At 48.6% G+C, this 27,436-nt stretch overlaps 1 protein-coding gene across 2 annotated transcripts in view; it reads left to right on the top strand.

Moving 5' to 3' along the window:
* The window catches only part of LOC146180474 (uncharacterized), a 118,029-nt gene that overhangs the window by 75,492 nt on the left and 15,101 nt on the right, over positions 1-27,436 (top strand). For both annotated transcript variants that reach the window (XM_084576067.1, XM_084576068.1), the window contains exon 2: positions 534-794. In XM_084576067.1, the coding sequence (XP_084432193.1) occupies positions 534-794 (261 nt within the window). The remainder of the gene's footprint in view (positions 1-533; positions 795-27,436) is intronic.

Raw genomic sequence — 27,436 nt, 5'->3', positions numbered from 1 at the left:
TGGTTTTGTTAACCGTGCAATGTATGCAAAGCAGAATATGTATATCGTTGTGAACTGAAGTATTTAAAATATCCTTGCTTTGAACTCCTCGATGCACCGGTGCGCTCCTGTCATCACTTTTAGGTGTAGCCACCTCGTCAAGCTGCCGCGAACGGTAGCCTTTCGTGGCTGCTCCTTTCTTGCACACAAGAAAAATAAAATGAATTTGAATTTGAAGTTCTTCCACGAACCTGTGCTCCGTTTCAATTTCGGGACCTGTATGTACAGGGGTAGTCAAAATTTCCCAAGCCACAGGGTCTGCTTCTGAGCAGTATAGTCAGGCAGCAACGATGGCCCCAAACCTCAAAATACATGTGAAGGGTAGAAGAAGCATTGTTCTAATTTCTGAGACAATTGACAGCTCTAACAGAATCTCAAACGCCAGATTGAGCCGGCCAGAAGCAAACCCTACGGCCTGGAAACTTCACTATACCCCTGCACATTCAAGTCAATATGTGCCACCTCAGTAACGCGCCTCCTGCTCGCGCGCGCAGGGAAGCATGCAGCCCCCGCTACCGAGTACACGCTAGGCGGCGCTACGGACGACAGCGGTGGCGCGGCCAATGGCAAGCTCTGCGAGTCCGGCCTCAACAAGCGCCGCCGCCTGGGTGACGACGGCAGCCTAGCGGACGAGCTCGGACCGCCGCCTTTGGCGGTGGGCATGTACTGCGGCCGGCTCCAAGCGTCCACCGCCCCGACGGCCACAGCGTGCATGATGTCTCCCGGCGTCGAGCACCAGCGATGTACACGCGTCGGTGAGAAGTTTTGAGCTCCGCTGGTCTCATTCTCCTGGTTCACCATATTCGCCAAGAAGTTTCACTGGGGACGTCGCCTCCCGGTCCAAATTCGTTCATTCTAAGCCCCCTATCATCAAAGCTACTGCGCTGTAGCCGGTACTGAATTCAGGCTGAACCACAGAGAAGGAGGAAGAAACTTTACTGAGACTAAGCAATAAGCGTCAAGAATGACCTAGGCCGGGCCGCCAAAGTCAACTGGTCCATCATTAGGTGCGCGGATAACCAAGCCTGCCGCACTGAAGGAGAAGGGTGTCGAAAATGAGGGGACTGAATTGCAACGAGGAAGGAGAAAATGCAGTCTTCAAAAATAGCATAGGATTCAGGACGATTCTGGCACGCGGGAGAGTGTCTGATACGTTAGATACGATGATAGGGCAGTAGTAATGAGCATATTTAGGTGTATGCGTCGAAGAATGCGTAATTGCATTGTTTTGATGGATTTATCCGAAACAAAAAGTGTACGGAGAGTTTCTCTTATGTTATCATATTGAAGATTGATTTTGTGTAACGAAAACTGGCGTACCGTACGTGGGCGGATAAGGCCAGGCCAGAGAATTCCGGGAGTCCTATGCTGAAGTTCCTGGGCTAGGCGATGCACTACCTCATCGCCTGAGATTCCAGCGCGAGTAGGAATCAACCTCAGTGTAGCAGCTAATGTGGGGGCGTAGTTTGTTAAGAGCTTCGGGTAAGTCATCCTGTGGTCGCAAATTTATCTCGTGGTGCCTCTGTGCAGACGATCGTCGAGTCAGTACGATTGAGGTAATTGGAAACGTGAGCAAAACATCTTCCTGGGCCAGTATCGGCTCCAATATTTTTTTGCAACAGGAGCAATTTTGAGGTTATCTATAGCGTAGAAAATATCTGTATGGCACTTGGAAGTATACTCTTCAACGATTTTGTGCAGGGAAGAAAGTTTGGCCGCACGGCCGCAGCGCCAGCTGACGAGGGAAGAAACGCAGGAAGCCTGCGGAAAAAAGCGACGGTGTTTTGCGGCGCAGACTCGAGTCGCGCGCGTTTTTCGTCCATGTTTAGCATTAGCATCGACTTTTGCATCTTCGCAGGGAACTGCGGGGAACCCATTACTGTTGTGGTGTGTCACAACAGCCCACACAGTTCATTACTGGCCAGGAATGGCCCGTGAAAGTTCACTGCTACAGAAACGAGTGGTGGGAAATGAAGAAGTACGCAGTCTAGTTTTTCATTTGCAGAGGTGCTGGCCTAAAATACGCTTAGCGTCCTATATTTTCCAAGCCCAGTCAACCGCTTCGGAGCAGCCGTTCAAAATTGTTATCTAAATGCCAGGGTTGTTGGTAGTGTCTCGCGTGACGCACCAAAAGCAAGTTTCTTCGTCGTAATGATGCGCATTTCCACAGTGAGCCTCCCGCTTCATGCATAATTCTGCGTGGCGATCCCAACCGCCACCTGTTGTCCCAGGATTATTGCTGTACGAGCGGGAGCAAATGCGTGCTGATATATGTCGAAGAACTAGTTTTGACACCGGCAACACGCAAAATTAGGTAAACTACTGGAAAAGCGGGCAAAAGCGTGAGCTGGGAAATCGAAAAAAACCAGAGAGCCATTGAAGGGCCGTATCATATCCTATATAGAAGGCTATGGTCGTATGTACAACCTGCTTCATTTGTGCAGTTGCGCACGCCGTTGTGCGGAACGCATCACTGTATCCAAATTTAGTTAGCCGAGACGATATCTCTCCGTGAATATGCTAAGGTTCCTACGTGGGTTCGAAGGCTTATGCACACTACATGCACACGTTACTTCAAAGCTGCGCTAATAGAAATGTCACTTTATTTGGAAGTCGACGAGCTTATTCAGCCCTTTGCACAGTTATAGCTAGGTGAGGCGGAAAAATTTTCCGAGCAGACCTCTGAGCCTTCAATGGCAGTAGCGCTCTTCCATAAACTGCCCTTCACAGCATATGCTTCATTTACTATTTTTCTTCGTATAAAGCATAACCGAGATCGCTCCGTTCCAAGAGCGCAGAGTGATGAATGCAAATATTGGGCATGATGGCTTTGGAGCGCCGCAACAAAGCGAGGGATTATTATGGAATTACGTTTGTGCTCTGAAAGTGCTGCCTCTGGACCGTCGTTGACTGGCCAAGACAACACGGTGAGGAAATGCAGACATCATGCTCCCGAACTCAGGCCACGGTCAGACGGGCCCAATGACGGTGCATTTTTTGCACGGCACAGAAGCCTATGAACAAATCGCTGAATGCCGTGTTTATTCGCAGCACATTGAAATCGGTGATGACCAACAGTCGTCAAACGTGTCGGACAGAATGACGAGAGTTTGACTCTACTTAAATATGGTTATAACGAGCGGAAGTGCCCGTCACGGTGGCTCTCTGTTTAAAACGGTCGGCTACTGAACCGCCCGGGTTCAAACGCCCGACCTCGGCAACTGCGTTTCCATGGAGGCGATAAGGAGAGGCGTCCGTGCGCTGTGCGATGTCAGCGCACGTTAAAGATCCCAAAGTGGTCGAAATTAATATGGAGATCTTCACTACAGCACCATTTGTTTCACTCAAATTTTCCTCCCTTAAGGCACGGCTGAGGTGTCCACGGAGAAATGGCAGTTTTCTTTCCTGTAATCCAAATTAATTATGCGCAGCTAGCAGAGGACATGGGTAATGACGTCACATGTGGCGAAATCAATGACGTCAAAGTACGAGGTCAGGGCGACTGCTCGTTACGTGACTGCTATGATCAGATACCGCGGCTAGACATCGCGAAGCGACGAATTCGAACTGTGACCTTGCATGTCTCCTCAAGGTCGTTTGAGCAACGGCCAGCGAATTACCCGAAGGTTACTCCGAGAACTGGAGTATTCGCTCTAAAACATGCATGCTATCGCGTCTACTCTTGGGTGGTGCCTGAGCATGTCCCAGCAATTTTTTTTTTCGCGGCTTTTTTCAATTAAAGGTGGCGCTTGAACAGGCTTGCCGCGAAAGAAAGAAAAGTACAAAAAAGAAATTTACCATTAGGATCAGCTACATAAACATGCAAAGACGTAGAAAAGGAGCGAAATGGCTAGAGATAGAACAGCAGTCGAAGGGTGACAAAATAGGTGTGAATACCCTATGCGAAACTCATCTCAGGGATCTAGAAGATCCGCCGTTTATAGAAGGCTACGTCTGGGAAGGGTGCAACAGAACAAGAGCGGAAAAAAGGGAGGAGGGGTAGGTATGTCAAAGAATAAAATCATCTTGCAAAGAACATATCTGGGTATCAGGAACAATTGCAGGCATAAGGACATGGCTAGGGGTAATTTATTTAGGAACAGGACACCAATGCAGGCAAGAAAGGCAAGAACAAGGATCTCGTTGAATGTCTCAGTTACAATATAGGCCAGTTTGAAGACGGGGCCGATATTATTCTACTGGGGGACATGTGAACGGCCACATCGACGATCTGGATGGATACACGGATTGTAACGGGAAGCTAATGCTAGATTTCTGTGAGCGACACGACCTAGTTATTGTGAATAGAGAAACAAAATGCGAGGGACAAATCACGTGGGAATTCCGCAACAGGCAGACGACCATTGACTACTGTCTAATATCGCAGTGAATTTATAGCAAGGTCACAAAAATGGAAATAGACGAAGAAGGGGGGTGTAGTCTGGAAAGTGATCATAAAAGTATTAGTCTGCTGATGGGGCCCTTGATGAAAAGAGAAATGGAATTTATACAAAAAGTAAACGCAAAATTAAACGACGATCAAATAGCGCAGATAGCAGCAGACATAGAGGAAGCAATAGAGAAAAGCCCCATGGAAGACTGGGATTATGAACTGGTAGCACTACTCATAAGGAGGGAAATTAAGGAGGTTAAAGTAGCAAACCGCTGGAATGGAACGAGGAAGCCGCGGAACTGGTGGAATAAGGAAAATAAAACCACAGCAGGCACAGGACGGAGGGTGAATAAGGGGACGGGGGGAATAAGGAAATCAAGGAAGCCATTGAACAACGACAGGCAGCTTCAATGGGACACCGAGAGGCAAAGATAGCACAGGTATCGCAGGAGGAAACAGACCAAAAATGGGAATTATATCGACAAAAGAAACTTGATGTACAGGCCCTCGTCCAAAGTAAAATAAAGCAGTTCGCCGATCGCTGAATGGCTGACATACACGATGCCACTAGAGGCGGACCAAGAAAATTATGGAACTATATAAGCTGGCTATATAGTTCCAGCTTATATAGTTATTTCCCGTTATTATTATTTCCTGTTGTTAAATAACAGGAAAAGGAAATAACAAGAAGAATAAGATTGGGATGGTGCGCATTTGGCAAGCACTCGCAGATTATGACTAGCAGCTTACCGGTATCGCTCAAGAGGAAAGTATACAACAGTTGCATCTTGCCTGTACTCACCTATGGGGCTGAAACGTGGAGGCTAACCAAGAGAGTTCTACTTAAGTTGAGGACAACCCAGAGGGCTATGGAACGAAAAATGGTAGGGGTAACATTAAGAGATAGAAAGCGTGCAGAGTGGGTCAGAGAAATAACTCAAGTTACCGACATTCTAGTGGAAATTAAGAAGAAGAAATGGACATGGGCAGGACATGTAGGGCGAAGAGAGGATAACCGATGGTCGCTGAGGGTAACAAACTGGATTCCAAGGGAAGGAAAGCGTAGCAGGGGGCGGCAGAAAGTTAGGTGGGCGGATGAGATTAAGAAGTTCGCAGGGGTCAAGTGGATGCAGCTAGCACAGAACCGGGTTAGATGGAGAAATATGGGAGAGGCCTTCGCCCTGCAGTGGGTATAATCAGGCTGATGATGATGATGATGATGATGATGATGATGATGATGATGATAAGCTGGCTAGGTAAAACGAATCAAAGAAAGCAGGATCAGATTCAAGATAACGAAGGAAATTGTTTAAACGGAGACAACGCAGTGAACTACATTACATCAGTTGTAGCCGAGTCATTTAAGAGCGACGATAGGGTAATCTCCGCAAATCAGGAAGCAGCAAAAGATAGCACAGTGCAAAGCAGCTTAGAACTGACCAATCTAAACTGGAAAAAGGCAGAAAAAAATATTCCTAAAAACACATCTACAGGAATAGATGGAATTCCGATCAAGCTGATTAATGAACTCGGTCCAAAAAGTAAGGAAACGTTGTTAAAAGCCTTGAAAACAGTCATACCGAATAAGCAAATTCCGGGCAGCTGGCTGGAATTTGATTTATAAAGGGAAAGAAGATGGGATGCATATAAAATCCTACAGGCCGATTACCATGACATCTGTTATGTACAGGTTAGCCATGCAGGCGGTGAAATTAAAGGTGCAAGCATGGGTTGAAAGTAACAAGATACTCGGAGAACTTCAGAACGGCTTTAGAAATGGTAGGCGCTTAGATGATAGCCTGTTCGTGCTTACCCAATGCATCGAATATCTATAGTGGAAAATAGACCTTTGTATTTGGCCTTCCTGGACATAAACGGGGTGTACGACAACGTAAACAGGGAACTCCTGTGGAACATATTAAAAGAAGAAGGAGCCGGTCATGAGATAACAGAGTTCCTACAGGAAATATATTGGGATAACAAAGTAGAAATTACATGGGAAGGGATAAGAAGTACGGAAGCTGTCAAAGTATGCAAAGGATTAAGACAAGGTTGTTTTCTAACACCGCTGCTGTTCATGCTTTATATGATAAATATAGAACGGAGGATACAAGAAAGTAACCTCATGTAACCTGTCATGTAGATTAGGCGGAACGGCGGTAGAGCAGCGCCTCCCCAGTGTAATGTATGCAGACGATGTTCTACTGTTAGCAGGCAACCAGGAAGACTTCCAAACTCCAGTTCAGCATTGCGGAGACGAAGGGAGGCTCTGGGCGTCAATTTTAGCGCAGTTAAGTCGGGTCTGATGTTTTTCAACGGCTCAACTGATCAAGGTCTTAAATACAAGGCCATGAAGTACCCAGAGTGGCAGAATATAAATATCTCGGGGTATGGGCAAACGAAGGATTGGCATACATTGGAAAGCATGAGCAATCACTTCAGGCAAAAGGGCGAAGAAATGCCGGGATAATGAAGCATAGGGCATTGTGGGGATACAACAGGTATGAGGTTTTTAGGGGTATTTGGAAAGGATTATGGTGTCCGGACTTACTTTTGGAAATGCGGTTTTGTGCCTAAAATCAGAGGTACAGTCGACATTAGAAATACGTCAGAGAGCCATCAGACGATTAGCACTGGGTGCCCACGGCAAAACCACAAATGAGGCGGTACAGGGAAATATAGGCTGGGCATCTTTCGAAGTACAGGAAGCTTAGAGTAAAATATTATATGAAGAACGCCTGAGGGAATTGGACAGCAAGAGATGGGCAGCTAAAGTATTTAAACACATTTACCTAAAAAACGTTGATTCACAATGAAGGAAAAGAACTAGGAAACTAACTAGTAAGTATGCTGGTCACAAGGAGGAAGAAATAAAGAGCGTTAAGCAACAGGCGAAAAACACAGAAGGTAAAAATTGGATAAATTTGATGGAAAAGAATAAAGTGTGGAACTATACCGAAAGTTGAAAAGGCAGATCAGGAAGGAAGCTTTCTTTGATAACTCAATAGACAGTGCTCTACGTTTTGAAGCTAGATCAGGGTGTCTTAGAACACGCAGCTACAAAAAGAAACTTAACAAGGAAGATTACATATGTGCAGTTTGTGGTAAATCCACAGAAACAATAAACCATATTATACTCGAACGTAATATGGTATCCATCCGGAAGGCGATGCAGGCGCAGTCACTCTTGCTGAAGCTCTGGGGTGTAGAGATACCAGTGGCCGGGTGAATGAATCTGCGATGCAAGCTAGTAAAAAACGATTGAAAGATTGGTGGCTTAAAAGCAGAGAAGTGACATAATGTTAGTAATGTAGAAAGAAAAATTCAATAAATAGAATGATGGTTTAGTTAACCATTCTAAATCAATAATTAAGATATATGGAGAAAAATGAGCATGATAGCAACTGCTATCACCCCGTTTCAAAGGGGACGCTCCTATATTCCATCCATCCATCCTGCGAGTTTTCGCAATTAGGCTGCAGGTAACGACGAGGTAACGACGTTGCTCTTAGCGATTGGTAGATTTGCCTAGCTGGCAAGAACGACGCGAAAGTGGTGCGATTCAGTTATGAGCACGTGGTGTGAGAAAGCTATGAGCCCGGGGAAGTAGTGGAAACAAGAGAAAGTAGAACTTTCTATTTGCACCAGCCGATGAACGAATTCCGGCTCACCGTCACTTGGGACGGAAGGCGGCCCGCCTCAGATGCAAGCCTGCAGGCGTTGTTGGGCTACCGCGTCCTAGGCCAGCTGCAGCGCGTGTGGGAATGTCCCAGCCTGGAGACGGCGCCGGGCGACGGTCTTCCTGCAGTTTAGGAGCCACCTGCCTACTCAGTCGATAATGCCGTAGAACTTCGCTGTAAGATTTCTATGCTCCCCGCTCCAAATTCCCCTCTCTGCCGCCAGCTTGGTGGAGCCCTCGAGCCAGGGCATGGCGGATTCGTTGCCGGGAACGTCAGTGTGCACCAGAGTCGAAATCAGCTGTACAGTTCGCGAGATTGGAGACTGCTGTAATATACGATTCGTCTGAGGGAGGGGGGGGGGGGGGGGGCAATAAGCCCACGACTGTAATTTTTCATGGCTGGTTTGCTGCGCAGACCCCAAAACGCGCATTGGTCTGAGCGCAGACTAGAGCTGCAGCCACTTCCTAAGCTATCTCCGAAGGTCTATACTCCGTTTCATACATCAAGTGCAACACTGCCAAAGCTACAGCTCTTGTTCGCGCTCTCCACATCCGCGATGAAAAATAGTGCCTGCTCTTGACGAGAGGAAATAATAGCTATTTTGTCTGCAAGCTTAATACATCTTACATTTGCCATCAACTTCATAAGAGCATCTTTTTTAGGGAGAAAGGATCGGATTCGGTGAATTTGTATGTTTTTTATGTCGTTTGCGTTCGTGTCACGTTTCCGCTGCCCCGCAACCTTGCCAGCTGTGCCACTAGATGGCGCTGGCTATGCCCTCCGCGCTACGCATCTCTTTTTGAGAAAATGGTTTTTCGGTGCGCATTTTTTCTATAAGACCCGCACTGCGAAGATGTCTAGGTATGCGAAGCAAGACATTGCAAACGTGTATGCTCGGAATAGAGCCCGTTTCCGCAGGAACCACTCGGCCACAAAACGAGCGCGTAGCGATACGCCTCCTTTTTTTTTCTTGCGGACTACTTGCGTAGCTTTCGCTGCGTTGCACCTGATGTTTGAAACGGAGTATAGTTTTCGGGGTGACCGCGATGATCGGCCTACCTGACCCGCTCGTTCTGCTGCAACCACAAGGGGGCTTGTCCCTCCGACAGCATCTACAAAGGCTACTTCGTCCGGCGGCAGGCGGCTAAATTTCCTACTGAGCATCTAAACTCTCTTTTCTCGATGCTGCTTATGGTGTTCCGGATACATTTCTTTTTTTTTTGGCAGCAGGGGTGTCCATAGCCTGTCCCGTACAGCTATGTCTATTTCAGATTGTGGCTGGGCGCCTCCACAAGTGTTTCCAGTACGTTTTCCAGTATGGACCTTTTTTAATGTTTGAAGTGTATTCCCACCCTTTATGTGACACCCCCTAAAATGGAGTCTTTGAGGAATAAAAACTGAACTGAGTCTGTGGAGGTTAGGCGGAGCCGCTCTACCTGCGATGCAAGCACCGCTCGAGAGATCTCTTCTCATAGGTTATGGATGTCCAGTCGCAGGAGGCTGCCGGTGGAAGTACAGCGCGGAAGACCTAGGGCTATTTTAACACTCGCGCGAATGAGGCTCTCCAATTTCCATAGTTCTGCAGCCTTAAGGGATAAGTATGGCTTAGAATAGCCGATTCGAATAATAAAAGCCTAGGTTATGCGCACAAGATTCTTTTCCGTAAGTCTTCTGCCTTTGCTTGAAACTCGGCGGATGGGGCTAACTATTTGAGAGGCATGTCATTCAATCCTCTTAACAGTTTCTCCGTTACAGCCATTACCTTTGGAGGACGAGACCCTAGTATAAGGATCTACGATACCCGGGAAACTGTTCTTAGTATCGAAATCTGTGTATCCACTTTACGCTCGTTCCGCAGATACCGTGGGTTGTAAACAAAGTTTCTGATCTTTCCGGCGAGAATGGATGCCCACGCTAAGCCGCGAACCACACGATCGTGTCCATCGCCTCTGGAAGCGTGTATAGAATTTCGCAATCGCTGCCCTGGTTGATCCATAGTGTAATGTCGTCAGCATAAATACTAAAATTCAAATAAGGGCAACGTCGTACTTGTGGTAATTTCACCACTGCTACGCTGAAGAGAAAAGACGAGAGTACCGAGGCCTGGGGGGGGGGGGGAGGGGACATTAAGGAACGGTGATGATGTGCTATCGCGGAATTTAAAGCAGGCACCACGTCGATGAAAGAAGTTCTTTGTTTTTGCCCCTACATTCAGTGCCAAAAGGACATACATGACTCCGTGGTGCGAGATGTTATCAAATGCTTTCTTTAGATGGCGCCCAAGGATGGCCTGCCCCAGTAGCTTTCCCAAGCATGATGTTAGAGACATTCGCCGTAAATTATATATATGAAGCGGTTTACCAAGCTTGGGTATGAGAATAATGTCAGCCGTTTTCCATTGATGCGGTATTTCCCCTTTCTTCCAGCCGACGTTAATCTGCCCTATACGATCGACCAAAGGGTACCACACAATGTGAAGAGACGCATCAACGTGTACCCGATTCCGCGGTATATACATCCCGCATGTAACATCGAAAAGAGAAAAGCAAGAGGGAAAAAAGCCCTGCAGAAGTAATGGGACGAGCAACCCAACACCATTTACGTGGACGAAGCTGGACCAAAGAATAGTGTGATGACAATCCGCCTTTTTCACAAGGCCTCTCTGCGCATGTGCGCCTCTCCCTTGGTTGAAAACAAACCACCAAACCAAGCTGCGCATGCACAGTTCTTGGTCTCCGCGATCGGCGCAGCCGTAGCTTATCTCGGAGGCCATGTGTAGTTAATATTCGCGACATGCGTATACGATAGATGGCGGTAGCTGTCAAGAACACGTCGCAAAGGCGTATGATAGCGTCCCACATGAGGCCCTGCTACGCCGATTGAGGACGATCGACATGCCACGGGAGTGGATTGATTTGCTGAGCCGCCTATCCACCGGCAATACCGTGGTGGCCAGCCTCAACGACAGCAGCTCAGAGCCAGTCGTCGTCCGAAGAGGCCTGAAGCAAGGATGTCCCCTGTCCCCACTCCTGTACATGCTGTACATTTTCGAGATGGAACGGCTGCTTATCGCGTCGGGCACAGGCTTTCGGCTCTCCTTCTCATGGGCAGGTCGGTCTCCCGGAGACATGGACGCTGCCAGGACTAGCGTATGCGGACGACCTCGTGCTACTAGCCGAGAACGAGGCGCAACTGCAGACCCTGGTGACCATATGTGCTGACCACCTTTCTACACTGGGGCTGAATTTCAATCCCCTCAAGTCAGCTGTGCTGCGCTTTTCGGGCTCGCCCGAAGACACCCCTGCGGTGCTGCTGCCCTGTGGCGACCCCATACCGCGCGCCGTGGAGTACCGTTATCTTGTAGTGCTCCTCAACACACAAGGTACCCTATACGCGGCGCAGGAAAAAACATTTGAAAATGACCTCAACCCGTGCGTGCCATATCCTCAGACGACAATGCCTTTGGGGGTGCAATCGATATATGATGGTGCGCGATTTGTGGAAGGCTGTACATGTGCCGGGGCTGACCTTCGCAAACGCCACTTTGTGCATATCTACCCAAACGAGGGAATGGCTGGACCGCGGACAGCGCGAGGTGGGACGACTGGCGCTCGGTTGCCGAGGCCATCCAGGGGGACATGGGCTGGTCAACGTTCGAGGCCCGCGAAGCCCAAAGCAAAATTGGGTACGAGACCAGACTCCGCGCCATGGACAATAACAGATGGGCGAGGAGGCTGTTCCGGTATATACACATTGCTGGCATTCGGACAAAATAGTGTACTCGTGTGCAGACTCTACGACGGAAATACGGCGCGCAGACGGACACCCAGGACCAGACCGCCTTACCCAAGACCGCCATACGCAACCTTATACAGCAGGCGGAGAACGCGCAGTGGAGTGCTGCTGCCCAAAAAAAGACGACTCTGGCGCTATACAGCGCACACAAAAGAGCGATCTCCGCTGAAACGCTGTGCGACAACAGCATCAGTAGCGCGCTCCTGTTTGAAGCACGAGCGGGAGCGCTTCGCACACTGGTGTACCGCCGCCACTTCGACACCGCCCCGGAAGTTCAAGCGGCGCTGTGCAGAGCCTGCGGGATCAAAGAAGAATCGACGGAGCACGTTGTCCTCAAATGCACAAAGTTGTCGCCCTAGCCGAGAGAGGGCACCACGCTACCCCTAGCACTTGGATTTACAGCAGCGGAGTGCGGCATGGAGTGCGGTGAACGCGGCGACAACAGTGGCAACAGTGACAGTGCTACGTCAGTCACAAAATCCCGTCTCCGCATGTGGTGGACACTCGTCCACCGTTAACTCTTCCTTTTTTTCTCTCTTTCCTTTTTTCTTTCTCTTTTGGCTGGGACGCAGTTTAGTGTCCAGCCGTTACAAAGGGTGCAGCCTCAAATCATCATCATCATCAACACACCGTCATTTCGCTGGCGGCTGCACCTCCCAAGGACGTTTTCAACCAGCCGCAGACGAATTTTCAACCATTCCCTGCGGGCGTCGCATTTTGTGAAAAAGGCGGATTGTAGTATCAACGCCTTCAGGATCGCTGGTGAACTGCATGCACCTCGAAGAAAACGTCCAACCCCACTCGCGCAGAGGAGGCAGACATTGCATTAGCTGTAACGTCTAACCCTAACGCCGTTGTGCTCACGGATTCCCAGAACGCATGTAGCAGCTTCAATAACGGGTTGATTCACAGGTTAAGGATGTCATTACTGACTAAGCATCCACACAGCCAAACCTCAGCCAAACTTCAGCCAAACCTTAGTCATCTGGTGTACTGGTCACCTGGAAACGCCTGGAGGAAACGAAGGCACTCAACAGGCATGTCCGAGCTCTTCTATACCGGGCGTCTCCCCCTGATCACGATGAAGGGTGCTGTGACCTAATAGCTTCAGCAGTGCATGTATGCTGAAAATCTCGCGCCATGCAGAACAGCGGGGAAAGTGTATCCAACACCACATAAATCATTTATTAAGTTAGAAGAGAACGCCCTTAGGAGACTACTAACAAACAAATACCCAACGCCAGCTAGATTACACCAGTGGTACCTTGCACTATGCTGTCCGCAGTGTCCACGCTGTGGAAAGGTAGCTATCCTACACCACATGGTTGGGCATGCCAGTTCAACCCCATAGTTGACAACATTCGAAACCCATCAGAAGAGAAGTGGAAGGCTATTCTGCTCAGCGATGATCCTGATTGTCAGCATTTCCTGGTAGGGAAGGCCAGCACGACAGCAATATCCAGTGGGCTACCGGACTAGGCGACCCACCCACATGTACTACAAGACTCTGTGAATAAAGATGTTTTCTATCAGTCAATCAATCAATCAATCAATCAATCCTAGCACTTCTGCATCATCTGAGTTAGTGCGGCCACTGATTTGTCTTCTAGGTTTCGCAGTACTTTATTAGTGACACCATCTGGGCCCGGCGTCGTGTTGGTTCTAAGCGGGAGAATATCTGATCTCCCTTTTGCCCCACTAATAGGGGCATCAAGCTCATCATCATCATCATCATCAGGGGCATCATTGGGGTCCCTCAAGTAATCTAGAAGGGGTCTCTTGCTTGTATCGCCAACGCATAAATCTTGTAATTGTCGAAAGAAGTTCTCACCATCTCCTGGAAAGGAGTGTCTAATTTTCATGAAGTTAGTGCCTGCTTTATCTTTCGAGCTCGCGGGGTTCCAGGAGGTGACGAAGTCCCCAGGTCTTCGGCATGCTCATGTTATTATCCATGTGTTTGCATCGATCACCCCAGTTTTGCTCGCGTAGCTTGAAAGCGTAATATTCGGCGGTCTTATTATGCCGAACTATCTTACGCCCTAGGCTACGATTCCACCGCTTCCCTCCCACATGCGGAGAAGACGTCAACTCCAGAGCGTTAGCCTCATAAAGATATTTACTCGCTACCCGGACGTCGGACTTTAATTGTGAAACCCATGTGTCGAGGTCAGTTATTTTTTCTCTAAGCCTGTCCGGTTATCCCGGAATATATCCCATTTCACTATCGCCGACTTTGCACGACGCTTGGGGCAGGGCCACCTCCGAGTTTAAGCGTGATTATGTAGTGATGGCTACCGAAGTTGAGGTACGTGTTGTTCCACTGTGGTCTGAGGGCGTGCATAGTTAGTTTGAGGTCGGGATATGTATCGACACTTGGTTCCAAAAATAATTTCCACAAAAACATTTTCTATCTTTCGTTATGCGAGGCCGTGTTCCACTGTTGCCATATTTGTTTTACCAAAATTGTCACCGCTGAGGAAGTTTTGATATTCCGACAGTTAGCCGGACCCCGGTTTCCTGAAATGCTATTTCGAGAGGCGCGTGTAATACCGTAGTGAAGAACTGCTGCAGCACCGGCCGTTTCCTCCGGAATCCGCGACAGTTCCACTGCCATATCTGATACCTTGCGAGCCATTGTTTGCTCGCAAGGTTCTATTCATTGTTCTGCTGGCATTGATGGCTAGCAACTTGTTTCGGAGCTCTAGATACTCCTCTGCTTGCCTTTGAACCGCCCCCACAAACGTCTGGAGCTGGGAGGTGATTTTATTCAGTGAGGCGGCCATCGATCCAAGCGCGCCCTCAATTCGGGTCACCCTTTCTTCTACCGACTTGCCCTCGGAGAAACCCTCGCGCACTTTCCGTGTTACGGGTGAGGGCTTGCCGCTTGCTGTGCCAGTGATCATGTGCTAGTGATCTGTAGCGTTCCGCGTATAGGGCCTGATATCGAAATTAGTGAGTATACCACATTTGGACTGTCCCTGTTGCTGTTGTGTTAGCTTGTCCCACGCCTCCTTCACGATGTACAGAGTCCCCGAGATTATGGTCTTTCTCACAGAGCATGCATTTGGGCTCACAGCGATGTTCCTGTTGTGGGTGCTCCATGCCGCGCACCTTAAATCTTATGTTGTCGGAGTCTGGGCAGAAATCTGCCGCACGATTCAGAAACTCCATATTTTTTGCGATAAAGTTGTCACCTCAGAGGCATGCTTCATATCCAAGATACACTCCATGGAGTGATATAGAGTTATGTCATGGATTATACCCTTCCTAGAATTATCAGGAGACGCTTGGTAGGCAAATGTGTCGATGCGATCTTCTCCGTAGGGGATGTGGGTGATTTTTGCTTACTTTTGCATCTTCACAGGGATCCTGGTGCCAGCCATAATCGAGTTCTACTTGCGATTGAGCATAACTTTGTCGTCCTTAATTTTGGAGGGATCGAGTCCTGCCGCCATCTTCACTCCGTCTATCGCGGTCACCTCTCCACTCTAGCAAATATTTCAGGCCGCCTCGCGGCCGCAGAATGATTTTATACGTGCACGGCTGCAAGCGCGTATGCTGCGCCCTTATTGACTGGCATGCCAAGCGTGTGCCTTCTTCGTCGATGTCTGCTTCACGTCTTTCCTTTCTCCTTCTGCGCCTCCGCGATATCGAGCGGTAGCGTCTTCGACTTCCTCGCGGAGAACCATGAGTCTTGTATAATTTCCTCGGGCCTTACATTCTCTCCGCCTACAGTCTCCACATTTGTAATTGTTCTCCAATCGTACTGCTTCCTGCGCCATGCCGTGGATGTGCGGCGTCGGCGTCAGGGCAGCTGCCCCAGGTTCGTCGGCGCGGCTAGGCAATGGCGGCGCTCTAGGTTAGCTGACCGACGTGTTCCGTTAAAACGAGAAGCCGGGGAGAAGGAGGAAAAACTTTATTTTACGAAGAATTCGAGGCACGCAGGCCTCCCCACTCGCGATCTAAACGTTCATGTGATGTTGATCCATGACGTATGCGGCCCGACTGACGACGATCTTCTGCCTGACTGGGTCCGCTGACCGCAGTGAGGTCTCCCAGTCTTCCCAGGTTCGGAGAGGCACCGGCCCGGCGGGGGGAGGAGACGTCGGGCAGGATAAAAGAATGTGTGTAAGGGTGGCCTTGGGGTGGGAGCACAAAGTGCATATGGGGGATACCGGCTTAAATTTTGAAAGAGCTGATGTCGGCAGAATTCGCGTCTGCAGGCGAAGCCAGATTGACTGTTCTTTGGTAGTGAGGGATGGGTGGGGTGACGGATAGATGAGACGCTCAGTGCGGGAGTTTGCAGTGAACTCAGCAAACGAGTACATACGCTCCTTCGAGAAATCCCTCACGAGGTCAGCCTGTGCCCGGTTTCTAGACCCTCGGACTAAGGAGTCGGCGGCCTCGTTGCCTGGATTTCCCGAGTGTGCAGGCTACCAGATGAGCTCAACCCGTCGGGGGAGGTTGGGGGTGGGCATGTGCAGCAGGCAGTGCGCCGGGGGATGAACCCGGCCTTTGGCATAATTTAGAATGGCAATTTTAAAATCACTATAGGTAGTACATAACCGGCATCTGTGTATATGCCAGAGCAATAGCTATAGCGGTCTCCTCGGCTTCCTCAGGGGTGGTGCCTGAAGGAAGCCCGAAAGTTAGGGGGGAAAGGTGAGGGTTGTGGACAACCGCAGTGGCTCCATTCTCATCGAAGGTGGCGTCCACCCAAACTGCAATGGGCTCATTCCCGTACCATTTGCGGAGCGCTGCCGCGCGCGCCTTCCTGCGACCATGGTCATGGTGTTGGCAGTATTTGTGCATGTTCCGTGGTTTGACATAGATTGAAGTGTAAATGTGGGAGGGAGTTTTCTTAAAGATGCATTGTTTGCAGGAATAGTGACGCCTAGCTTACTGAGTATGTGTCGTCCGGTAGTTGTAGAGGCCAATCTGAGGTATTGTGCTTGTAAGTGGGCCTCTCGAAGTTAATGTAGTGTTGTGGACTCAGAGTCCGAGTAGTCTTTCGTTGCTAGTGCTTTTCGGTAATTTACGTGCTGCCTTTGTTGCTTGCCGAATTAAGGAGTCTATTTGCTGGACCTCACTGCATGATAGTTTGGGGTATGGGGTATAAAGGATTGGACTGAAGGTGTAGGCGTGCAGTACGCGAAGCGTGTCCGCCTCTCGGAGCCCATGTGCGCGTCCTGTCACCTTTTTTAGCAGTTGCGTGGTGTTTGCAACGGCCTTTTTGAGCCACTTAATTGTGTCTGCGTTTTTTCCATCCTGTTGCAGGTGTAGTCATAGAATGCGGATGGTATGAACCTATGGTACCAGTCTTCATTGAATTCGGATTTCTATTAGGCTTTGGTAGGTTTGTCCTTTAGGGGGTATGACTAGTAATTCCGATTTTTCTGGCAAGCACTCTAACTCTAGTCCGATTGTTGCGGTGAGAGCCAGTTATCGTATCTGCTGCCGTTTGTAGCGTGTCTTCGATTTGACCGTCTCATCCGTTGTTGTCCAGAGTGTGAAGTCATCGGCGTATACTGTGTGACCGAGGTGAGGGATTTTCTGTAGTTCTGTGGTTAATGGGGTAAGGGTGATGTTGAACAGAAAGGGGGAAAGAACGGAGCCTTGCCCGCGTGCCCACGTTGGCAAGTGTGTACAGTGAGGTGTGGGGATTCTCGATGTGAAGCGTGGCTGCCCTGTGCTGGAGGAAGGCTCTTATGTAGTTGTAGATCCTAAGACCAGTTTGAACGTTCGTGATGTGCCTGTAAGATTGCTGTGTGTTGTACATTATCTAAAGCTTTTTTGAGATCTATAGCTATGATCGCCTTAGTATGCATTGGTATATATGTGGGTTAAACACTGCTGACGTTCTGCAGCATAGCGTCCTGCGTAGATAGACGGGGCTTGAAATCGACCATAGAGTGCGGGGATTGGTCCGTGTCATCTATGTATGTAGCTAGCCGAGCCAGTATAACCTGGGACGATCCCAAGACACTGGTGGGAATCTCCGCGTGAACTGTCAATCATCATAGAGATCCGATAGTGATGTAGTCATAGTGACACACACACACACACACACACACACACACACACACACACACACACACACACACACACACACACACACACACACACACACACACACACACACACACACACACACACACACACACACACACACACACACACACACACACACACACACACACACACACACACACACACACACACACACACACACGCACGCACGCACCGGTCACGGGATGGCGACCGAGGCAGGCGAAAATTCAATCTTAAAATTCATCTTATTTATCGCAAAAGGACAAGACAAACAGTAAGAAAACATGTACAACACAAACGCTATTCACAACTGCTTTATTGAAGCCTAAAACGCGCATGTGTATATAACCGCAGGCCTGCGCGCGAACAGCCACGTAATTTCTGAGTATAGCACGCAGAAAGTTGCCACACGTGGCGCGAAAGAAATTCCATCTCAGCATTGTAAAGAGCAACTGAGGTGTCACTAATGCGATCTTGACCCGCTTTTCTGATAAAGAACGCCTCAAAAGTTTCACGGGCGGTTTTATACTTCTGCCTGAGATCTAATGCTACGGAAACACGGTCTACAGTTGGTGCAAGCGAGGCAATAATCAACAAGATGCGTGGCCCCCTGTTATATAGATCTTCTGCATGCTCCCTGAGTCAGTCGTTCACGCAAAACCCCGCCTGGCCGATGTACGATTTGCCACAGGGTAGGGGTATCTCGTAACCAATTTGTTGGTGCACCGAACGAAACGCTGTTCGTGCTTTTTCTGACAGCCTTGCTTTTTCTCTCCGCAAGTGATGCGACGGCTCAGCTGAGCGAGCTTGGGGCAGAAAAAAACCATCGGCGCGTTGTACCGTTTAGCCATATTCTTGAAGCTTCTTTCGCGCCACGTGTGACATCTTTCTGCGTGCTGTATTCAGAAATTGCTAGGCTGTGCGAACGCAGGCCTACGGTTATAAAAATGAGTGTTTAGGTATAGTACTCTAGAATATTGGGCAGTGTGACGACCGGCGCCGGAGAGCGGGCGGCTTTTGCGATGACAGGAACCGACTCCCGCGAGAGGGCGCGACGTGAACAGGGGTGCCACATTCGCCGCTCGGCGCGTAGCGGCCGCGGGGATAGCGGGGGTACAGAGGGGCGCGGTTCTCTTTGGAGCTATTTTGACACGCTACGCAAATGGTGCGATATTTAATAAAAGGGCTACTTATTACAAGTGCTTAAACTCATCCCTGCCATTCCATTACGTTAATCTGGAGACGCCGTGCTCGCTTGGGCAGTCCTACGGAGCAGCGCGCGATGTTTGAATCGCTATTTCGAACTCTTTCAACATTTCTTCCTGCGGAGAGCCATAAATCGTCCAGATAAGCTTGTACTTAATGTTTTCAACGAAGCGTGGTGTTTTGCATTCGTTCTTCCAGTAAGGGAATAAAGGCTACTGCCGAGGAGCGTTATTAACACGCGGAGAAAAACAGTATACATGCGAATCAAAGCTTGTGCTTCGTAAGGTCTCTTAAGAACAGCTTATCTTTTACGAACCTTATTTACGAACACCTGCTTACATTTTGCAGCTTGTGCTTATTAATACATAACAACGTTTATCTTAAATCGTCAGTAATCTGTAATATATCTCTTTAATAGGTGTTCTTTATGTGCCCTAATCACCGCTTATAGAAATTACAAATACAGTGTGCGAGCAAAGCACATTTATTTATTACCGTTCTAACATAAAGCACTGCGGTATTTAGCGGCAAAAAAAAAAAAAAGGAACATATACACGACTCAAGCATTTATTCTCTGTTCGTAATTAACATGATACATATATCGCGGACATTTGTTTACGTGCCGCTGACCAAAGGGTGAACCAGCTGTTTCGATTTAAAAAATGTCGAGTACAGCTAGGGCAATACTTCAGATAAAATATGAAAAATTAAACCTGTCACATATGTATACGAGGGAATACGTTCATAGTGGGTACTTGAGAGCGGACGCTTTGCTGGCATCAAATGGTACAGAGCAAAAAAAAAAAAAAAAAAACACATAATTGCGCGTCGTATTGGCAGATATGATGCAGTTCTTGGCGCGCACCGCAAGAAAACGAAAAATGCGAAAACGGTGACGGGAACCAAATGCACATGCAATTAATATAAGGCCTAATTCAGATGCGGACACTAGTGCGTGTTTATTCTTCGAGTGTGTGGTATGAAATGTGAATCGACTGGATATACTTGCCAAGTACTGCTTGCTCCGGACTATAATCGGGCTACTTGCCGCGGGTGCTCTTTGCAGAACTAATCAGGCTATAATTGTTAGCAAGGTTGATATTATGCGTGGAATACTTCCAAGGGAATTCAATTATTTTCCCTTTGAGAGCTCTTGTCGTGGTTCGCTTACTTCCCAAAGAGCGAAGCCGAAAAAACACATGAGATTTCGTTACTTCAAGTGTGAGCTTTCTGGTGCTCTAAGTAGGTAAAATTTTTGAACCTCCACATTTTAGATGAAGGTTACAAAATCTGAAGTGCAAAGGCGTTCAAAAGGATCGTACACCCGAGCCAAATTTTTGGGTAAATTGCGACTATAGCTTGGAGCCTATTGCGCAGTTTTTGTTCGTGGCGAAAAACCGTGCCGGCCTCACAACCTCTCTTTCGCTGAAGAATTATGTAGCGGAAGCGAATTAGGCGTACACTATAGCCTCTGCGTCCTCTATTTTCCATCGTTCTTTCTTTTTCAAAGCTATTCTTTTTTTTTTTTTTTCATTTTATATGTGCACCAAAACAGGACTAGAGCGATCTTCTGGGGTCAATGACTTACATATTACCGGTTGCTTCAGCACGCAGAATAAAAACTACATAGAATGAAAACATTTTCTGGAACAATTAAGTCATTGTCAAGCTATAATGCATTGAGATTAAATGTCTTAAGTATAGCGCGCATCTCTGGGTACTTAAAGCTACCCGTTACAACGATGTTCCAACTTATGGAACAAAAATAAATGGTTTGTTCTTATATTAGTGTACAGTTTTACAAAGTTGACTTAAATTTCGACGCTTATATCTACGTGTTCGACTGCAGCCTTTTTGTGCACTGCTTTCTTCTTAATTCCCAGGCCTCCATTTGGTTCTTAGACTCGATTGTTTCCCCTTTTTTTTTTTATTGCCTGTCCTATTTCTCAATTTTTCTTCGTCAGCTGTCTGCTTTCTTCTCCGTCGTGCGTTTGCCGTGCCGCACGAATTCCAACCCTTTGTTCACATTCGCGGTCGCTCTTTTCACGGCGCTGCGTGCCTCCTTTCTCCCTCCCTTGTAGGCGACACGCTTCTTTTCTTTTTTTTTCTGTGCATCCTTTACTTCCCACTTCTTCCACCTTTCCTGACCCACTGTGTTTAGTTATTTAGTAGCCGTTTACCTGGTGTAGTGTCGTTCGTTCGTAGTGTAGTCTCTATCTCTATGCGGGGTAGTCCATATTTAATTCATTCGAACTGAATGCGAGCTTTTCTTGTGGCTTCAGGTGACTTACTGTAGTCGGCATAGTCTGCGCGTGAAATAACGGAATATACCATTTTTGACTGTTTTGATAATGGGGTTACTGTGGCCAGCTTTAGCCAGCGCTCGAACGCACATGCATGTTTGACTTCTTCATACATCCTGTCTCCGCACTGCCCTCTTTTGAAAACGAGCGCATTTCTGGACGTCAATTATGTGCTTCAGGAATGCTAAAGCAAGCTGTACGGCGAGTGAAGCGTGGTGTGCGAGTCTGAATTTGTACGCCCTCTCCAAGCTGTTTTCTTCAGAGCCCAGCTCCTGTCATGTTGCTTCCGCGAGGTGTTGCCGACGGCCAAAAGGGAAAATAAATTAGGTGATTGCTAACAGTACTGAGCCCCATTAACCGGCATATTTATAAAATCTTGTCGCGAACAGCTCGAGACGACGCACAAGCAAACAAGAACGTACAATGGGCGCGCTATCCACCCTGCTGCACCGCGCGCATACGCGGGCGCCCGGACGGCTGACACACCAGTTGCTGGTGGCGCCCTCTGCGCTGCGGCACCTCCGTCATCGCAAAAGCGGCCCCCCGCTCCCATGCATTTCGCGGCGCGGTCGACACACTGCCCAATCTTCTAGAGCACTTGTTAGTAACGCTTGTGGCGTACGTGTTTTCATACTGTTTGTCATGTCCTTTTGCGCTAAATAAGATGAATTTTAAGTCTGATCACAAACTAGCCCATGTGTTAACGTTTTTAGACAGAAAGGATGAGAAAGAGACAGATTGAGAAAAAAGAAGCGGAAGCTTTCCTCCTTGCGCCTACACCTCGGCATCCAAGGCTGAGGAGGTTCGTCAAATTAGTCGGGCACAGAAGTGGGCCGCACTTCCTCCCCGTAGCCACATGGAAAAAATTAAGTTTTATGTTGTTCTGCAGTGTTTCTGTTGTGGGCGCCACTGACGACAGCGTTCCAAGCGGCAAGATAACCAGGCGGACCGCCGGGAGACCCCGGCATGGGGCGACCGCGCCAAGCAGGGCGAAAATGAGCGCCATTACCTGATGTATCAATAAACAGTTTTGCTTGTTACACCGGCTACGTCTACCACATGGTGGCAGCGGTGGGATAACCAACGCAGCGTGACACGTACCCAAGACAGCGAGCCCAACGTAAGCGGCCGCAGCGTCATGCCAGACACTCGCGACGCGAACGAAGAGCGCGCGAGCGGCACTCCGAGAATGATGTTCAACCCGCTCGCCGTGGAACTGCCGACAAAGCTCGATTTCCGTAAGCCCGATGATTGGACACGATGGCACCGCAGGTGGGAACGCTACCGACTCATCTCCGGTCTCACAAGACAGGACGACACGACGCAAATCAACACATTACTTTACGCCATGGGCGAAGAAGCGGAGGACGTGCTCGCTGCTTTGAAACTGACAGACGAACAGATGGCGTCATACTCCGCCGTGGTGAGTGCTTTTGAAAAGCATTTCCTACCTCGAAAGAATGTCATCTATGAGAGAGCGCGATTTAACTCTCGGAAACAAGAGCAGCATGAAAACGTCGAAGCATTTGCGACTGAACTGTTCAAGATGGCCGAAAGATGCGATTACGGAACTCTCAAAGACGAACTGATTCGGGACAGGCTCGTGGTCGGCTTGCGAGACGTAAAACTCAGCGAGAGCCTGCAGCACGAAAAAGCAATCACAGCTGCCCGCAATTCAGAGAGCGTGAAACTTCAACACAAGGAAATTCGCTCCATCGAACAGCCAGCTCTCGACATGGGAGAAGTTCGCGGCCAGACAAGCGTCAAAACTCGCCGGAACGAAGCGAAGGTGCCTTTCAAGTCGCGCCCTCAACGTGCACACAAGACGGGAGACGAACGCTGCAAGTGGTGTGGTGGTGTGCGTGACCACACGAAGACACAGTGTCCCACGATAGACAAGACGTGCAACCAGTGTGGGAAAAAAAAGCCACTACGCCCACGTCTGCATGTCTAAGCCGAAGGACGAGACCTCGAGTATCCGACAACGACCAAAAGATATCGGAGAGCTATATCTAGGCGAAATCAAAGTGGGAGTGAACACGCCGTGGAGGATTACTGCTACCGTGAACAACTTGCCTTTTACCTTCAAGGTCGACACCGGCGCGGATGTGACTGCAATCGCACACGACCAGTACGACAGAACCGTCATGGGACCCATCAAACGCAACAGCTGTTGATAGGCCCAGGCCAGACAGCGATAGCCACTGTTGGCTACATCGATGCAACAATCACCTGGCGCAACACTGAAGTCCAAGAAGCAGTCTTCATCATCAAAGGATTAAAAGAACCGCTGCTCAGTCGACCAGCTATAGAATCACTTGGGATTCTACAGCGCCCTCTTGAGCTAGACGAAACCCTCACACAATCAACTGATGTCCCCAACTTCTTGGCGTCATACACAAAGCTAACGTCTGGGCTTGGCGTCATGAAGACTGAGTACCGCATCAAAGTCAAAAAGGATGCTGATCCATACGCAGTCAGTTATCCTAGGCGCGTGCCTTTTCCACTGCTTCCACTTGTGAAGAAAGAACTAGAAAGGATGGAAGACTTGGGAGTCATCCAGAAGATCGAGCGAGCAACCGAGTGGTGTTTTCCAATGGTTGTCGCACGAAAAAAGGACAGTGAGCTGCGCATCTGCGTGGACTATGGTCAACTCAACCAACAAATAATACGCGAACGTGTGCTCATGCCTACGGTGGACGAGTGTCTTGCAAAATTAGCAGGTGCAACAGTTTTCAGCCGTCGAGATGCACGAGCAGGATACGGGCAGGTGCCACTGTCCAAGGGCTCTCGCCAATACACAACCTTCATCACACTAGCTGGCAGGTTCCAGTTCCTGAGGCTTCCCTTCAGAATCTCCACAGCGCCAGAGTTCTACAAACAAGAAATGCTCCGTGTGCTTGAAGGTCTAGATGGTGTGAGTTGTCTACAAGATGACATCATTGTCTCAGGGAAGACAACTGAGGAACACGACACCAACCTACTGCTGGTGCTGAGGAAGCTGGAAGATGCAGGTGTTACCCTCAACATCGACAAGTGCTCCTTTCGACAAACAGAAGTAACATTCTTAAGACACGTCATAAACTCAAAACTCAACAGGAGTCAGCGCCGACCCGGAAAAGGTCAGGGCCATAGTCTAGCTCAACACACCATGTGATGTGTCAGAAGTCAGGTCTTTGTTGGGCTCTGCAAACCACCTAGCGAAATTTCTTCCAGAGCTAGCAGACTTTACGAAGCCTCTCAGAGACTTGCTCCACCAAGACGCCGACTGGCACTGGGGCCCAGCTCAGCAGAAGAGTTTTGACAAACTCAAGCAAGAAAAATATGCCCAAATCGAAAAGGAGGCACTGGCAATCACATGGGCTTGCGAACATTTCCGCAAATACCTGCTGGGATCAACCTTTCACGTGGAAACGGACCACAAGCTGTTAATACCGCTGCTGACGACTAAACGACTTGACGAGCTGAGTCCTCGCCTTCAACGTTTCAGGATGCGCCTTTTGGAGTACGACTACACCATGTCCCACACTCCCGGCAAAAAGCTGTACACAGTTGACCTTCTGTCCCGGAAGCCATCTGGGAAACCAGCAGACAAAGAAAGAACTCTCGAGAGTACAGTACGCGAGTTTGAAGAATTAGCACTTGAACAGCTCCCTGCTTCAAACCAAATGCTGGGCAGAATCAGGGCAAGCATCCAGTCAGACGAAACACTTTCCAAGGTGGCTACCTTCTGCACTACATCATGGCCAACTGTGCATGGGCTGTCACCTAACCTGAAAAGGTACGTCGAGGTGCCTAGTGAGATTTCGCTCGTTGATGGTCTGCTATTCAATGGCGACAGAATAAGCATCCCGCCAGACATCAGAGTAGAGGTTTTGGAAAAACTCCATGCAGGCCACGTGGGCACAACGAGGTGCCGAGCGAGGGCAAGAGAATGCATATGGTAGCCAGGCATAGGCAAGCACATTGAAGACTACGTGGAAAATTGTCCAACTTGCACAGAGCACAGAAAGCCAGAAACACAACCCCTGCTTCTAACCCCATTGCCAGCACACCTTTGGAACACAGTCGGCATGGATCTCTTCACGCTGCAGGGAAAAGAGTATGTTGTAGTAGTAGACGACTACTCCCAATTTTTCGAGCTAGAACAGCTGCCGAGGACAGCTACAAAAAACATAGCCCTAGTCTTGGAGCCAATGTTTGCACGGTACTGTGTTCCATGGACAATACGCAGACAACGGGCCACAGTTCACTTCCACAGAATTCAAAGAACTAGTGCATCACTGGGGAGCCTCGCACACAACCTCAAGCCCTTACTACCCGCAGAGCAGCGGTATGGCTGAGAGGGCTGTGCAGACAGCAAAGCAGCTTTTAAGGAAGTCTTCCAACATACACGAAGCGCTGCTTGCCTACAGGGCCACACCCAGCGTGGAAGGGTTTTCACCAGGAGAACTCTTAATGGGTTGTCGTCTGAACACCACAGTACCAACCACTTCGAAGCTGCTAGCCCCGAAGTGGGACGACAGCGAATTCAAACAAAATAATGAAGCCTACAGAGCTCGTGCAAAATTATCATATGACACCCGGCACAAGGTACGAAGCCGAGGGCGCTTACCACCAGGCACAGCGGTGCGCATCCTTGCTGGAGCTCCATCACATGGCGTGGTAACACAGCCAACATCAGAACCAAGCTCCTACGTTGTACAAACCGACAGAGGACAAGCAAGACGTACAGCAAGACACCTGCAAACGTTGCAGGACACGAGCACCACAAGAAGTGGACGTGTTTGTAAGCGACCAGAACGCCGGGACCTGTGAGATCAAACCTTTCAAGAAAGGGGGGTGTTGTGGGCGCTACTGACGACAGCGTCCCAAGCGGCAAGCTAACCAGGTGGACCGCCGGGAGACCCCGGCATGGGGCGACCGCGCCAAGCAGGGCGAAAACGGGCGCCATTACCTGATGTATAAATAAACAGTTTTGCTTGTTATACCGGCTACGTCTACCACAGTTTCTCACCTCCGCAGCTAAATATTCATTAATTTGGGCAAGGAGCTTTCAACTGACGAAATAGATAAATTGTTTCTTAAATCAACTGCTCATTTAAGATGCGACCTTATATCTAGGGGTCTGACTTTTCGATTTAAACTGAAAAACACCGATAAATGTACGCCGAAAGCATTCTTAAAAGTTCGGTTTAAACCGAAAAAGGTCAGTACATTTTCATGCACATCGCGAACTCTCGATGACGGGAGAAAATTACAACAGTGTTAAATCCAGGGGTATGATGTGAGAGGTTGAAGGTTTTGAGACATTGTTCATGGTCTCACGCATGGGGAAAGAATGACAGCCGTGCTTCCCGACCCTCATAAACATATCAAATGTCCGAGGAGAGGTGCCTGCGTCAAGGCAGACACTTCGAGGAGGGAAGGAGAGACCGGGGCATTTGTAGCGCGAGTGCTTCCCGGAAATCGCGAAGACCAAGCCCCCCCAGTTTCTTGACACGTGACACTTCTAAGACAGAAGCCGAGAGAAGCTAAGTGATTTGGCTTATGCGAAAATTTGATCTTAATAAATATTTCATTTACTCTTTTGTCTAATGTGTGAATTTGGTTTACATATATGCATTTTGTCCTAACGCTTGCTTTCATCATGGCAATAGCATTTTCTTCCAGGAGCTTAGCTGTACATATGACCAATCTGTACATTAAATAAAAGTGCATAAAACAACCTGCAAGAAAAAAAAAGAGCCAAAATGAACACTACGTCAGTTTTCCCTGTACACGGGTGCCTCTTATCTCACTGAAAAAAAAAACGATATTTCTTCAGCAGAAAATAATAACAAAAAAAAAACGAATTTTGTGTTTGCAAATAAACCCAGAAAAAAGACAGCCGAATTCTCAGAAAATAAAAACCTCAACCCCTACTTATATCGGAGCACACCCCAAGTCATGGCACGGCTGAAGACCGT

The sequence above is a fragment of the Amblyomma maculatum genome, chromosome 8 (genome assembly GCF_055883805.1).
Source record: "Amblyomma maculatum isolate TAMU_Amacu chromosome 8, ASM5588380v1, whole genome shotgun sequence".
Taxonomy (NCBI): domain Eukaryota; kingdom Metazoa; phylum Arthropoda; class Arachnida; order Ixodida; family Ixodidae; genus Amblyomma; species Amblyomma maculatum.
Note: the sequence above shows the minus strand (reverse complement) of the source record. Positions and strands in the feature narration are given on the sequence as shown.